Genomic DNA, 14,808 nt, shown 5'->3' with positions numbered 1-14,808 from the left:
GCTTTTTGAAAAAAAGAGCAATGTATTTTATGAGCCTCTCTGGATGCATTTGGAAAAAGATTACATTCTTTCAGACATAGATGACCTTTTTTAGATCTGAAATAGAAACAATGGACTCAAAGACTAAACACAAGTTGAAGACTATTTATTTAATTTTAATTAGATAGCTATCAATTACATTTACTCTGAAAAGAGACATATATATGAATATATAGTTGTCACCAATGATGTAGACTGATATGATAAGAGTGCTGAGGAAACTGAGAAATAAAATATTTAGCTCTCAAAGGAAAGAGATAGGTAATTTATAACCTTTAGACATACAGTGGTTAGAAGGGAAGGGAGAAAGACTATGAAGTTCAATATTATCAGAAACTCATTTGAATCCATTGTTCGTGGTTTCCAGTTGAATTTTGAAGTATAGTTCCAGACATATATTTGAAAGATACTTTGTTGGTTTCATTTGAAAATTGGAAGTGAAAGATCAAAGATGGAATGACTGTTTGGCAAGGGAAAAAAAAGGGGGGGGGGGGGGGGGGAGGGGGAGTGTTTCCTGCGGAAGCTGGGTGTAGCCCTTCATCACTTGTCCATGCAAGCTCATTCCAGTGCATAGGGCTGCTGATTTCCACCAGAAAAACATGCAGCACACTGTGTCAAACACGTTACATTAAGGAAAGAGAATTCAGTGATCTGTTTCTGCAGAAGTGTGTTCTTACTGGGAAGAGTTCCTCTTCACATTGCTGAGGTGGGTGTTACAAGTGTTCTTCAGCACATTGATTTTTTTTTTTCCCCTGAAAGAGTAATATTTGAGGTGTTTGTTTTATCAAGCACTGTTCTATATGTATGACATCTGTACTGGAAGAGTGGGCTCAATCCTAGCATCTTTCACCACAAATTCAATAACTCTCTTTAGACTCTCTCTGGTCTACTCCAATCTTATTATCATTTTCCCAGGTTCTATGGTCAACCACAAAACCATCAAACAATTGTGTATAGAAAAAACAGCAGACTAACTTGTCTATTCCTGTATAACCAGCAACCATGAAAGACATGTCAAAAAAGCTGTACTATGTAAAGTTATTTTAAATATCATCAGATTTGCTCAGAGAGTATTCCTGAAATCCACAACTTTATCTGACTTTTCCAACAATGCTTGCTGGTCCAATTGAAACATACATTGGCCTAACACTTACCTTGAAGACTGAGACGATAGCAGAGATTGTATAAAGCATAGAACTATACAGATACTGCAGAAGACATTCAGAACAGTCTTGATACAAGTGTGATACCCAAGGTCATACAGCAGAGTCAGTAGATGCATAAGGAATATTTAGTGACTGGGAAGAGCTGTCTGAGTGTCAGTATAATTACAATGCAGGTGGAGTTTAAAGTAGATAGAAGCATTCCAAAGAGAAAATTTCCTCACTGCTGAAGTTTCTAATTGACCCATGTCATCCAGCGATTCATCATGCCCATATAGGATGCCATGCTGTAAGAGAGATGTGCTACTTAGGAGTAAATATCTGTTTTTGAAATTAGTCAAGACATGAGAATCGTATGTGAATTACAGGTCTTTATAGTTAATGATGGTGCCAAACTAATTTTGGAAAGATGTTGGTTTGAGCTTGTTGTATACTGTTTTAAAGAAAGGACCATTTGGGGCAAAAATACAGGATGTGATCTCCTAATTAGCTGGTATCATCATGCATACATCATACAGGCAAAAGCTTCACATTGCATAGGCAACACCAATGAATACCTGATCTACAGTACTTCATTTTGTTGATGTTATACATCATACATATATACATCATACATAAATATATCTTCATACTGTAGATGGTATGATGTTAGGCACAGTTTATTATACAATATACATATACGTAGTATATTCTTAACAGAGGTTTCTCATAGGTTAACACTTGATACAATTTAAAAACTAGTTATAAAGCAGGCTTTGTAATTCTAGCGTACTAATGATGATTAAATTATAATTGTATCCAACCAGAGCAAATCAGTATCAGAAAAGGTATTACTATTCCTTTTTTTTCATTATTTCAGATCATCCCTGCCCCAAAAAACCCTCAGCCATCCCACAAAGTGATTTTTAATTTATTATGTAAACTGAGAAGAATACCAAGAGCCATAGTAGCACTTTTTAATATGTTAAAATAATTATAATGGAATTGAGCACAAGATGAAACTCCAAGAAGTTTGTTTTCTATGAATTTTCAAATGCATTGTAATTATAAACCTCCTTGTCATTTGAGGTATATTTTGTAGTGCAATATATAACATTTCTGGTATTTGTGAATACTAAGCTGCATTTTTCAATACTAATGTTTCTATTCTAATAAATTTGAGATATAACAATGATATGACTGAACTAGTTCTCCTAAAGTGTTTTCCTTTTGTACGTTTCAACTGTGAGTTTCCTTGAGAAGTGGTTGTTTCCATTTCTTCCTGTCTGCTAAGAAAGAATGTAATCCTCCTGCTATCATCTAATTAGGAAGAATGGGACTGTCCATGCTGCAGGCACAGGCACTAACACAAGTTTGAGGAGCCACTGAGTAGACATCAATGAACACTTTTATTAAATTACACAGTTTTCTAAGCAGGCACGGTATCTCAATGCCCCAATTCTTTATGCTTTAGTGAACTGCCTCTGCTCTCTGAAGCTGTAAGGTTTCAGCCTGAGCTGAAGATATAAACTCCTGATGAGATTATGGTGAGTTTTTAGATATTTGGCACGCTTCGGTGCTTATTTTATTTCTCTAATAAGGCTGATAGTTTGCGGGCAGGTGAAAGCAGTGGACAGCAGAGACTAGGAAATTTAAAATCCCACCTGCCCTGAGGGATAATAATGTCTTTTTTTGTAACCATTTAGCATTACTCATTACAACTTGCCCTGTTTGGGAAAACCGTTCAGGATAGGGAGAAAGAATATTAAGTTCCCAAATCTAGATATTCAGTGGTCTCTCAGTTTTGGCTCTTAACAACATTCAGACAGAATGTGCTGATCTTTTCATTTCCAAAGAAATCATGGCCTATGAAAGATGTACTGAACTGAGTAAGAAAAAGCAAATGTGGTGTTAACAAGGTCCGTACAAATACCCTTCAGTGTATGCTCTTGTGTCCAAATTACAATGTTATTATGTCCTCCTCTCTACCAACACCCTCTTCTCCCCTTCCCCTAGCATACATGCTAAATATCAGAACAGTAATTTTTAAACTGAGAGGTGCATGTTTTATTAAAGGAAGGAAGGAAGGAAGGAAGGAAGGAAGGAAGGAAGAAAAAGAGAAAAGGAAGTGTAATCAAATACTAAAACCTTCAACTGCTTTTTGTTTTTTGTTTGTTGGATAGATGGATGGATGGATGGATGGATGGATAGACAGATAGACAGATAGATAGATAGATAGATGAAGAAGAGGACCACCTTTATAAAAGGATTCGACTAATAATGGAATATGGATGTTTTAAAAGGTAGCATGGCCGTGGGCTAAACACAATGGGGGTAATCATTTAGGAAGTACATGGAATGAAGTCAGGGAGAAGTAGGAGAGAGCTAAATTCACATTCAAACTGGAAGAATATAGCAGACAATTGATTGGATAAATGCAACTCCAAAATCTTATGAAGGAAGACTCAGGGGATTGGCACAGTCCTTACCTAAATGGCAGGGAATTGAGGGAACTGTGTGGCTAGGACTGTTCATTTTATGTGGAAAAGCATGATACGCTGTCTGGAAAGCAAGAGAATGTAAGTTGTTTCAAACCACAATAGTACATCTACAGCTGGTTTTGAGATGAAATCAGATAAATGGAAAAGGATGGGGTTGAGCTGATCAGGAATGAATAATAGGTATTCATATTTTAGAGAATAGGGTAACCACTGGTGACAGTAAAAAGACATAATGAGAAATAATGACATGGAAAAATAGGGGATGGAGTTCTACAGGACAGCTAAAAAAGGACTATAAGAAATCCTCTGCTCACACCAGCTGCATGCAACCCATTCCTGAAAGCAGTCTGCTCAGCTTGCTCTTCTGAACTTCAGTCCCACCTCATTTCAGCTGCTGACTACATCTGCTAATAGATAGGAAGTTTTTCTCAATGCCTAACCTAAGTCATTCGTACTGTAACTGAAATCATTTGCTTATATTATCTGTGGTGGACATTTAGAGTAATTTCTTATTTTCAACAGTGTTTCTGATTTTGAGAACTACAGTCTTACCATCTTCTCCATCTTTTTATGAATATTAGGCAAATAGATGTAGTTATCCTTTCCTCAAAAATAATATCTTTTTTTCTTCTGAACACTGTTGCCAGCCTGATTTCTAACTATTTACATATTGGAGCTGTGATGCTCAGATCTCAGCACAACATTTGAAATGAGGATCAGTGGAGAGGAAGAATTATTTCATAATTTAAAGTAGCATTCCTGTTCATATATCTATTTTCCCTATGTGAGTTTTGTTTCATGTTTTAGAAGATGAGTGATAAAAAAATACACAATACTGAGATTGTTTGGACCTATTACACTCCAATGCCTCAATTATATTCTCCAGAACTGTGGATATTCAGTTTCTTCCTAGACAATCTATTATGACTTTTCCATTTATTTTTTAAAAAGTCATATCCTGCATATTTTAGATACCTTCTTTAGTTTTGGGTGGAATACTCTGAATTTTAATTTTTTATTTTTTCCCCAGTGGTCATCATAAATATTGTAAATAATCTCTCTACTTTTCGTCCTGAAAAAATACTGAATAGTTTCCAAGACACATGAAAGTTCACTCAGTCTGTATAGTCAGATAGGAAAGAGGCATCTAGAAGGGAGAATAGTAGAAATAAAATGTTATGGGTGCCTGACAAGGGTCAGAAATGATAGATTTAACTCACTTTTGCATGTCCACAAGTCACCTACATTTTGTCACCACTGCATGCAAAACTTCTCTCCCAAAATTTTAAGGAGAAAAGCAAATTTACATGTTAATGCGTAAGTAGTGAATTACTGCAGTGTGCTACTCTTGATGTCTTGCTGTGAGAAAAAATGATGTCATCATACAGGGAGAGCAAAGAATTATTGTCAGATATCCAAGTGATGTAATTAATATGGAAGAGACTCACTAATAAACAGACAAAATTGTACTGCAAGAAAACTTACTAACATCTACTCTTTTCTCTGTGCATGCCCAATGTCCTGCTGTGTCCTAAGACTGAGAGTTTCTGTCTTCCTCAACAAGAACATGGAAGGGTTGCAGCTGGAGGCCATTTACTGCCCTGCCAGTAGATAAAACTGAATTTTTAACCTTCCGCTTCAAAATTAGTATAATGCACACTAGTTTTGTTTGCTTGCTTGTTTGTTTTAATAACAATTAGGATTTGTATTATACATATATGCTTAAAAATAAGACATAAGTTATGTGTCTGTGAAATCTCTCTTGTCTAAAATATTGCTTAACTTTTGTAGGAAAAGTTACAGTGTTCGGTATTTCCTCTTTATTTGTTTCTTCTGCTTGTTTTTCAGTCTTTCTCTCCATGAACTATGAAAGTAACATTAGAAACTCTCATTTGAGTGAAGTAGCTTTGAAGATAGGAAAACAGGATTGCTATTACTAATTAAATTGCATAATTCCTGAAAGGTTAGCTGCTTTTTTTTCTGAGTTTAGCATCAGACCATGCATACTCTAATTCAAATTCCTAAGTGGATCAAGTGTTGCAGGACTTCATAAAGAGGATTGAGTTCTAAAGGTCAAAGGTACAGCTGACTACTTTGCAAATTCATGTTATAATTTAATAACTGCAAGTGTGGTCACTGCAGTGTGTAAGTGTTATGCTGGAGGCTACAAAATGAGCAGCTTATTGACAATTTACCGATTATCTCCTTCGTTCAGAACTAGGCAATTACATTATGAACAGCTTCAGGCAATTTCATTGGAACAGAATAGATAAAGCAAGGAACATAAATCTATAATAAAATGAATGATGAGATTAGAATCCATTAAGAATTGATCATTTGAAAGAGCTCATTTGTTGGCTTCAAGTAGTCTTAAAAAGAAACTTTATAAAAATGTTGTCTTTTTCCCTTAAGGGATAAATTACACTTGCAAGTTACACTTAGAGACAAGTATTTTGTTGTGTTTTGAAAAAGAGCCTCTTGCAAAGGTATCTAGGTATCTGTTTCAAGTACATGCTTCTACAGCATTAGAACTTTCTTCCCCGTGTTAATAAAGAGATGGCAAAGAAAGTTAAAACTAAATTAGCTGAGTTTGGGGCTCTTCTGAGGCTTATTTAGAAATTGAGCTTTTTCTGCATTTAGCTATCATTCTGCTTTCATTTCTACTAGTTTAAGTAATTCAGATTATTTCAAAACCTAGCCATATTTTTGAATTTGTTTATGACATCTTAAACTGGGAGTCAGATTTCTACTGGAATAGAGAGAGGCATCTTACCAAGAGGAAACCAAAATGGTAGCAATATGTCTTACACCTGATAGCTGTAGCCATTTTGAAAGAGGATATGCAGCCTGTGGTGGTAGCTCTGTACTGGTGACTGGAGAGGAAGCAAAGGCCTTGAGACATTGGACAGAAAATAAAAAATGTTTCTCACTCTGGATGTGCATGAGGAACAGCTCTATATTGTCACCTCTGTAGAACAAAAACAAAACAAAAACAGAGTATGCAGCATCTTCCACTATAAAAAAAATAAGGATTGTTCTCCTCATAAAATTCCAATGTAATTTAACCTAATTTAATTTGTCATGAAGCATCTCCTGTTCCAAAATTGTTTTCCTTTGGTATGATGTAGAAATAAAGTGCTAAAAGACAAGATTGGAGATGTTGGCTAGATTATGCCTCCAAATGAAACAGAAATAGAGAAATCAGAAATGGAAATGCATAAATGTTTTCAAGCGAACTATCTGAATTGTTCCAGACTTAAAACTCAGTTCATTTAGCTTTGACCAAAGCTAAATCTGGAACAAAAATGAAAGATGGCAGCTATCCCACGGAAAATCTGGTGACGGTTGGAGTTGCCCTTCACAGGAGAGAGAAGCTCACTAAAATTTCTTTGATTAAAAGACATTAGACAAGCTTTTGATCCATATTACAGTTTTTATTTTAAATGTAATTCTGCTGACTCCAAAAGCAGCTACACATTAATGCAGAAAGACTAACAAAGAGAGGAAGTCATTTACTACAGAAATGTAGATTTCTCAGCTGAAAAAGATCAATGGCTAGGAACAACAGTAAATAGAAGTCTAACTGATAAGAAGACTGTTCTTCGTAGTGCATCAGTTAAGGGTACTAATGGCCCATCTTATGTATCCATTAAATCTCATGAGTTTCAAATGGTATGAAGTATGTTTTAGTATCATTAGGGGGTTTGCATGGCTGACCAAGCAAAATACAGTATTTTACAAATTTTGATAAAATTACATCTGAAATGACAGGAATTTTGACAATGACACCAAAAAAAATGACAGTTGAAGTTGCATTAAAATGTTTGTGCGTAAGTTCTGAGAGATACAGAAGTGATTAACGTGAAAAATGAGAACTGATTAATTATTTTAAAATTAGTAGCTGAAAGCTAAATGTGAAATGATTTATAGTTTTCCTGATGATACATCTCTTACGTCCTGGAGATTGTTCCAAAAAATAAAAATAAAAATAAACCCAAAACAGAAACACACATAAACAAGAGTAGAAAAGGGCACAGTGTTCCTCTGTATATATTTAATATAATTTAGAGGGGTGTTACACAGAAATATGGAATCGTGGCACCCATTTCATAGGTTTTAGCAAGCTCTAAGTTTATGGTCTTTTTCTTTTTCTTTCTTTCTTTTCTATTTTGGGAAAAATTGGAGAAGTGTAATTTGGAAGAAGAATTGGAGAGAGTTTTACGGAGAACTACTAGAGAAATAGTATCATTTAAAGATATTTAATGCTATTTAAAACTTTCACTTCTGTAAAAAAACATACGTGAAGCCAGCAAACCTTACATTACAGCTGAGTTCTCAGACCCTCTTTTAAGATACAAATTTCACCAATATTTAGGCTTTTTTCCAATTAGTTTTTCAGGAAATTGTAAAACATATGATAAATTTGACTGCCCCGGTTCTGGCAGCATAGCATGCAACTCAAATGTGTAAAGTATTACAGAACTGGGACTTCTGTTTTCTTTACCTACATATTAAAAGGTTTCCTTCAAACATTTCCTTTATTCCTGTGCTTTTATGTAATGACTTTTTGGCTATTCATTGCTGTTAGTGAAGTTGGGGGTTTCTTGTTTGCTACGTTATTTTTAAAGGTAAATGTTATTGCTTTAGTGTAGATGACTATCAAACATTTAGGGCAGGAAGCTGAACTCTAACAGGATTCTCAAAGGAGGGAAAAAACCTTACTGGTACATACATCCATTAAGCAGCCATGCTTGCCAAGTCCGTGTACATTAGCGACTTCTGTAACTTTAACAAATTTCATCTGAGCTTTCATTCTGCTGACCTAATTTAACAAGAAGGAAATTCAATAACAACCCGTAATATTGAAGCATTATTTCCCAAGAGGAATTTAACAACACTTCTACATCAAATAATAATGTGTGAATAGTGGATTATATATAGTGATGGCAATAAGAAGGGGAAAAACTAACCCAAAAAAAAAAAAAAAGAGAGAGGGAGAAAGAAAGAAACTACTGAACTACTGTATCTCCTTTTCAAACAAACCAATAGCTTTCAAGTTTTTACAGAAACTAATAAAATCCTGAAAAGTTAATTTCAAGTTTGAAATTTCTGTGGTCTTTGCGAAGAAACTTTTATAAGTATCTGAGAATAAATCATAGCCTTCCTTTTTCACAGAGTATAACTTTGATTCAAAAGAACATAAATATGAGTTGTGACAATTTTTGATGTGGAAGACCACAACTTCAGTATGTACACACTGATATAATTTGACATATGTTATTAATGGCTTATTTTAGAACACATTATTTTGGGTAGTATTCAAATTCACAAATAAAGCAAATTTAATCATTTCTTAAGAGAAAAGAAGAAGGGATAAATAAAAGGATACACAATGTGGTGTTTATTTAGATAAATAGAAATGAATGCCTGTGGACAGTCTTGGCACTGAAGTCCTTGAAAGCTGTGGCTGTGATAAATTCTTTAGTCTTCCAAATGTTGGAGGAGAAGTGAAAATGTTCTCCTGAGAGAATTTAATTCTGAAGATAAAAGGTGGTTCATGAACTGAATCTGTTCAGTTATTAGTTTAGTACACATGCACACATTCTTTTATCTGTAAGAAACCACTATATTTTATAAGCTTTGCACTCTAAACTTCTGACATACTATTGTAAACTCTAAAATCAACACAGACTTACTGGAAATATCTTATGTAGTACATCAATATCAAAACCAAACACAGAATGTCTGAAAGTTTTACATTGTTCTATTTGGAAAAATAAAATAAAACTATTTAAGATGATAGTCAACTATAGTATAGTGTTATTAAAACCAGAGGACACATGGGACTGCTGTGTGCAATGTTACTGATCTACTGAAATAAGAAAAGAGGAGAAAAGAGAACCCATGCTTTTTACCACTTGAAATTTTCTGCCACATGTGCAAGAGTATACAAGGAACTGTAATCCCAATCCATACATTTTTTTCTGTGGACATTTAAAAAAAATGATTAAAAGCTGATTAAAATTTCCAGAAACTATATCCTATTAAGAAGACAAACTATAGGTTTTCATGATTTAGTGAAGGAAGAAATCACCAGATGATCTCACTAGCAAAATTTGCTACACTTTGAATGCTAGGATTGAAGTAAAGAAAAGAGAACCTGGCAAAATTTGTCTTGATGAAATGACATATCATGGTTCTGTTAGAAGAAGAAAAACCTTAAGCAAAGCAAAGAAAAAAGTGGAGACAAACCAAAGATGATTTAGGAGATTGCCTTCTTTCTGCTAAATCACTTGCCACGATGAGATTCATTTCACTATTTTCCAAAATTAAAATTATTCAGGATACTTGCAAAACAGGTCCTCATTTTTAAAATACATCCCAAGTTTTAAGGCTAAGTTTGCATCTCTCCATATTTTAAGCTCTTCTCAAGAACTTTTTATATTTAAAAGTTTGCTTCTTGTCATGTTGTATTTCTTCTGATGCATATGATGTTCTCTTTTGCCATTTAAAACACTCCGGAGAACTGGTGTTTTACCATTTCCTCATTTCTGAAACTACTTTCTGTTGGCTTTTCAGTCCTCTTGATAGTAAGATTAATAAAACACTGGAATTCTTGTAAATCAAATCAGGTGGAAAACATTTGAAGTAAAGACTGCAGTATTTAATGTGTATGTTCCACCAGTATTAATCCCCCAGCCTGTATAAAATAACATCCTTGAAAGTTTCTAAATTATAAGGTTTTAATGGGAAAATACTTGATCATCTGAGTGCACACTTGTTCTTTCTTAGGAAGGGCTTTGAAAGCAGCTACCTAACGTATTTGCAATGTTCTCCCTTTGCAAGACAGCCTTTATATTCCTAACCAGGTTGCTTTCTATGTCATAATGCTTTGCATTTGTAGCGTAGCAGGGATGCTGGACACTAGGGAGTAAATGTATTTCAACTTACATTGTCTCTTCTCTGCTTTCAGGATCTGGCTACTATGTACAGTTCAGAGATGAGCTGCTGGAAACTTCTTGGCTGCATCACCAACTAAAAACATAAAAAGCAAGTCAGGAAAAACAAAACCGTAGACTCCATTGCTGACCAGCTCGAAGAGTATCAGCAGTGGAGAACTATGACAATACAGCAAGTCCTGTTACTTCTGTTGCTCTGGATGTGGCTGCTACATCCCTGCCGCACAGAAATGCTGTTCAGAAGGACTCCTGATCTCAGACACAGAAGTTCTGTGGGACGTGCATCAGGCAGCGATGGAAAAGCCCTTCACCGCCAAAAACGTGGCTGGATGTGGAACCAGTTTTTCCTTTTAGAGGAATACACGGGATCTGATTACCAGTATGTAGGCAAGGTAGGTTCTCATTAAGATTTCTGCATTATTGTCAAGTTTACTTATCTTTCTACGGAGCTCTATTTTCTATGTTTTATTCTCATGCATAAGAAGCAGATTTCCAGGCAATATATACCACTGTTGGTACTCTTAGAATCACTAAAAGTAAAGTTGCTAAAGTTATTCAGAAACATTTGAATGAAACAAATGAAGACATTTTTGACAAATTTGTTTTCTTTAGCACATCTTTGCTCCCAGCAGCCTTCTCAGTTTCTCTTCTATATCAAAAAATATTTTATAACTTATTATAAAATCATTTTTCAACAATTTCTTTGAATATTTCATGTTTCATACAAGATAATACATCCATTTTCTGTGCTTTTTTTTGAAGAATGCAACCTATTTTAAAGAAAAAATATTCTCCCTCTTCAGCCCTCCCTGCAATAAATTGCAGTGAGTAAAATTCATTAACAACCATGTGATAGAAATGAGGTGGTTAAGAAGCAAAGTACAACAGAAGTCAGCCAAACTGCTTGTATGCCTAAGGAATACACTGAATGTATACTGTCTGGAAGTGTCCTTTAAATTATTTTTAGTCAACAGTTATGTTTTGCCATGCAATTTATTGAAAAATATATAAAGTGTAATGCCACAGTAATATTCAAACAGGTACAAGAAAGTAATGAATTAATTCAGAATGGTAATGTGCTTGAAAGCAGAAGTTAGTGGCAGCAATCATGGGTACCAGTTAGTAACACTGGTTGGTGATAAACACAGAAATGTAATGTTCTATAATCAAGATTTTCATATCAGCATGTTTTTTAACTTGTAAAATACTGCAGAGAAGTGCCCACTTGTTGAAAATGACAAAATCACAGAATACCTGAGGCTGCAAAAGAGCTTTGGAGATCATCTAGCCCAACTCCCCTGCTCAACGCAAGGCCAGCTACAACTTGTTTGGTGCTGTGTCCAGTTGGGTTTTAAATATCTGCAAAGATGGAGATTCCAGAGTATCTCTGGAGTATCTGAGAGTATCACAGGTTTTTTCAAGTGTTTGACCACCCACACAGAAAAAAAGTTTTCTCTTATATTTCATGGGAATTTCTTTTGTTTCAGTTTGTGCCCATTGCCTCTTGTCCTGTCACTGGCACCACTGAAAGCCTGGCTCTTCATCCTCACTTCCTCACATCAGATATTTATAACACATTAGTAAGGTCCCCCTGGGCCTTCCCTTCTCCAGGGTGAACAGCCCCTCAGTGGCTCCTCATAAAAAAGATGCTCTGAGCCATTAATCATCTTTGTGGCCCTTCACTGGGCTCTCCCCAGTAGCTCCATATCTCTCTTCCCCACAGGGGGATCACCTCAGTCAACCTGCTGTCAACACTCTTCCTCATGCAGCAAGGATGCAAGGATGCTGTTGGCCTTCTTTGTTATGAGGGCACATTGCTGGCTCATGGCCATCTTGCTCCAATGTCCATCTCTGGAAAACTGCTTTCCAGATGGCTGGTCCCCAGCATGTACCTCTCCTGGTGCATGACTTGGCATTTCCCTTTATTGAATATCATGAAGGTTCTGTCAGCCCATTTTTCCAGCCTATTAAGGTCTCTCTGAATGGCAGCACACCCGTCTGGTTTAATAATCACTCATCACAGTTTTGTGCCATCTGCAAACTTACTGAAGGTGCATTCTGTGCCATCAACTAAGGTTGTTTAGCCAATAAGTTTCTGGATGTTTCCTTTTATCTGATTTTCTCCAAAGCCAAAATGATTTGGAAAGGTGGATGACATAAAATGACACCTAACTTAATTTCTCTGCAATATGTTTTGAGGTGATGTTTGGAAGTCATATGAGATAGGAAAGAGCACAAGTTAGAAATAAATTATTTGTGACCAATGAGGAGAGAATGTCATAAACAGGTTTCAGTCAACAATAAGTACTAAGTATGATTTTTAAAACTGAGAATAATAGATGACAAACACGTCAGTGAAAGGATCAGCACAAACTGCAAACTGAGACTACCAGATTCATCTGGATTTATGAATTTACATCTGCTTGCTTTCTGAGTTCATGAATGATATATTTTTTTCTTAGGTTTCTTATCCTGCATCAATATATCTGTCAAGGGAGCTTGAAAACTGTTGAATATCACATTCTTCTTGAAACCAGTGTCTAAAATTCAGAATAGAATTTATGTATTCATTTATGCACTTGTTAAGTCAGCTTGAGAAGTTTCTACTGGAATAATGTTATGGAAATGGGGTTCACTGAATGAATGGGATATGTAATCCAGTAAATGTTGAAGAGTTCCTTAAGTCATCCATGCCTGTGAAACAGTACCATAGTCTCAACAGCAAAGTACTTACTGACTGGTTCTGGACATTCACTCGTTGCTTCAGGTCAGTATTTATTATTTTAAGAAAGAAAGATGGTGTAGGGGTGTAACAATGGCTGGCTGTCATGTGCCCACCAAGCCAATCTCTCACTCCTCCTCATCAGGGGAAGGGAGGAAAATATGATGAAAAAACTCATGGGTCAAAGTAAAGACAGAAAGATCACTTACCATCTGGTCACAGGCCAAGCTTAAGGGAGATCAGTTTAATTTATTGCCAATTAATAACAGAGTAAAATAGTGAGAACTAAAACTAGAAACGCCTTTCCCCATCACCACCCCCTTCTTCCCAGGCTCAACTTCGCTTCCAGTTCTTCTACCTGCTCACCTCTGAGTGACACAAGGGAGGGGGGAATGGGGGTTCTGGACAGTCTATACCATTTTGTCTCTGCTGCTCCTTCCTTCTCACTCTCTTCCCTTGCTCCAGCGTGGCTCCTTCCCTTAGGATGCGATCCCTTCACAAACTGCTCCGGCGTGGGTCCTTCCCATGGGCCACAGCTCTTCAAGAACTGTTCAAGTATGTGTCTGTACCATGGGGTCCATCCCTCAGGAACAGACTGCTCCAGCATGGGTCCTCCATGGGCAGCAGCTCCCACCAGAACTCCTGCTCCACCATGGGTTACTCTCCACAGGCTGCACTTCCTGCTATGAGCCTGCTCTTGCAGGGGCTCTCCACCAGCTGCAGCCTCCCTCTGGGCATATCCGTCTGCTGAGGCATGGGGTCCTCCATGGGCTGCTGCGTGGAGATCTGCTCCCACGCAGTCCTCCACTGGCTTCAGGGGGACAGCCTGCTTTACTGTGGTCTCTCAACAGGCCGCAGGAGAATCTGTTGTGGCACCCGGAACAACTCTCCCCTTCCTTACTGACATGGGTGTCTGCAGGGTTATTTCTCTCATTTTTTCTCACTCCTCTTGTACAGCATTTTCCACTCTTTCTTAAATATTTTCTCTAAGATGTGCCACCAGTGTCCCTGACAGGCTCAGCAATGGCCAGCAGTGGGTTCATTTCTAAGCTGGCTGGAAGAGGCTCTGTCTGACGTGGGGGCAGCCCATGGTCTCTTCTCACAGAGGTCACCCCTGCAGCACCACCAGCTATGAAAATCTTGACACGTAAACCCAGTACAGATGGTCATCCTTTCCTTCATGTAATACATAACATCCTGGAGGTAAATGAACTGCATAAATGAAGTGTGATCTGCTTTATCTGGAATTCTACTGCCAAGGTGAAATAGGACATCTTTTTGTGTAACAGATTTAATTTGGGATTTTTGGTGTGACTGGTAGATGCAAAAAGCAAGTTGTTCACAGCTCTGTATCTTCAAAAACTTTGTCTCATTGAAGATACTGCAGTGTAGTGAAACTGACACTTGAGGGGCATCAACATTTAGGATGTTGATATATACATAAT

General features: G+C 36.7%; 1 protein-coding gene across 5 annotated transcripts in view; it reads left to right on the top strand.

The window, feature by feature from the left end:
• The window catches only part of LOC308189035 (cadherin-10), a 96,866-nt gene that overhangs the window by 29,471 nt on the left and 52,587 nt on the right, over positions 1 to 14,808 (top strand). For all 5 annotated transcript variants that reach the window (XM_080578628.1, XM_080578626.1, XM_080578630.1 and 2 more), the window contains one exon: positions 10,656 to 11,033. In XM_080578628.1, coding sequence (XP_080434754.1) covers positions 10,803 to 11,033 — 231 coding nt within the window. In that variant the 5' untranslated portion in view covers positions 10,656 to 10,802. The remainder of the gene's footprint in view (positions 1 to 10,655; positions 11,034 to 14,808) is intronic.

Source organism: Anser brachyrhynchus (assembly GCF_964034855.1).
Source record: "Anser brachyrhynchus genome assembly, chromosome: 2".
NCBI lineage: Eukaryota > Metazoa > Chordata > Aves > Anseriformes > Anatidae > Anser > Anser brachyrhynchus.
Note: the sequence above shows the minus strand (reverse complement) of the source record. Positions and strands in the feature narration are given on the sequence as shown.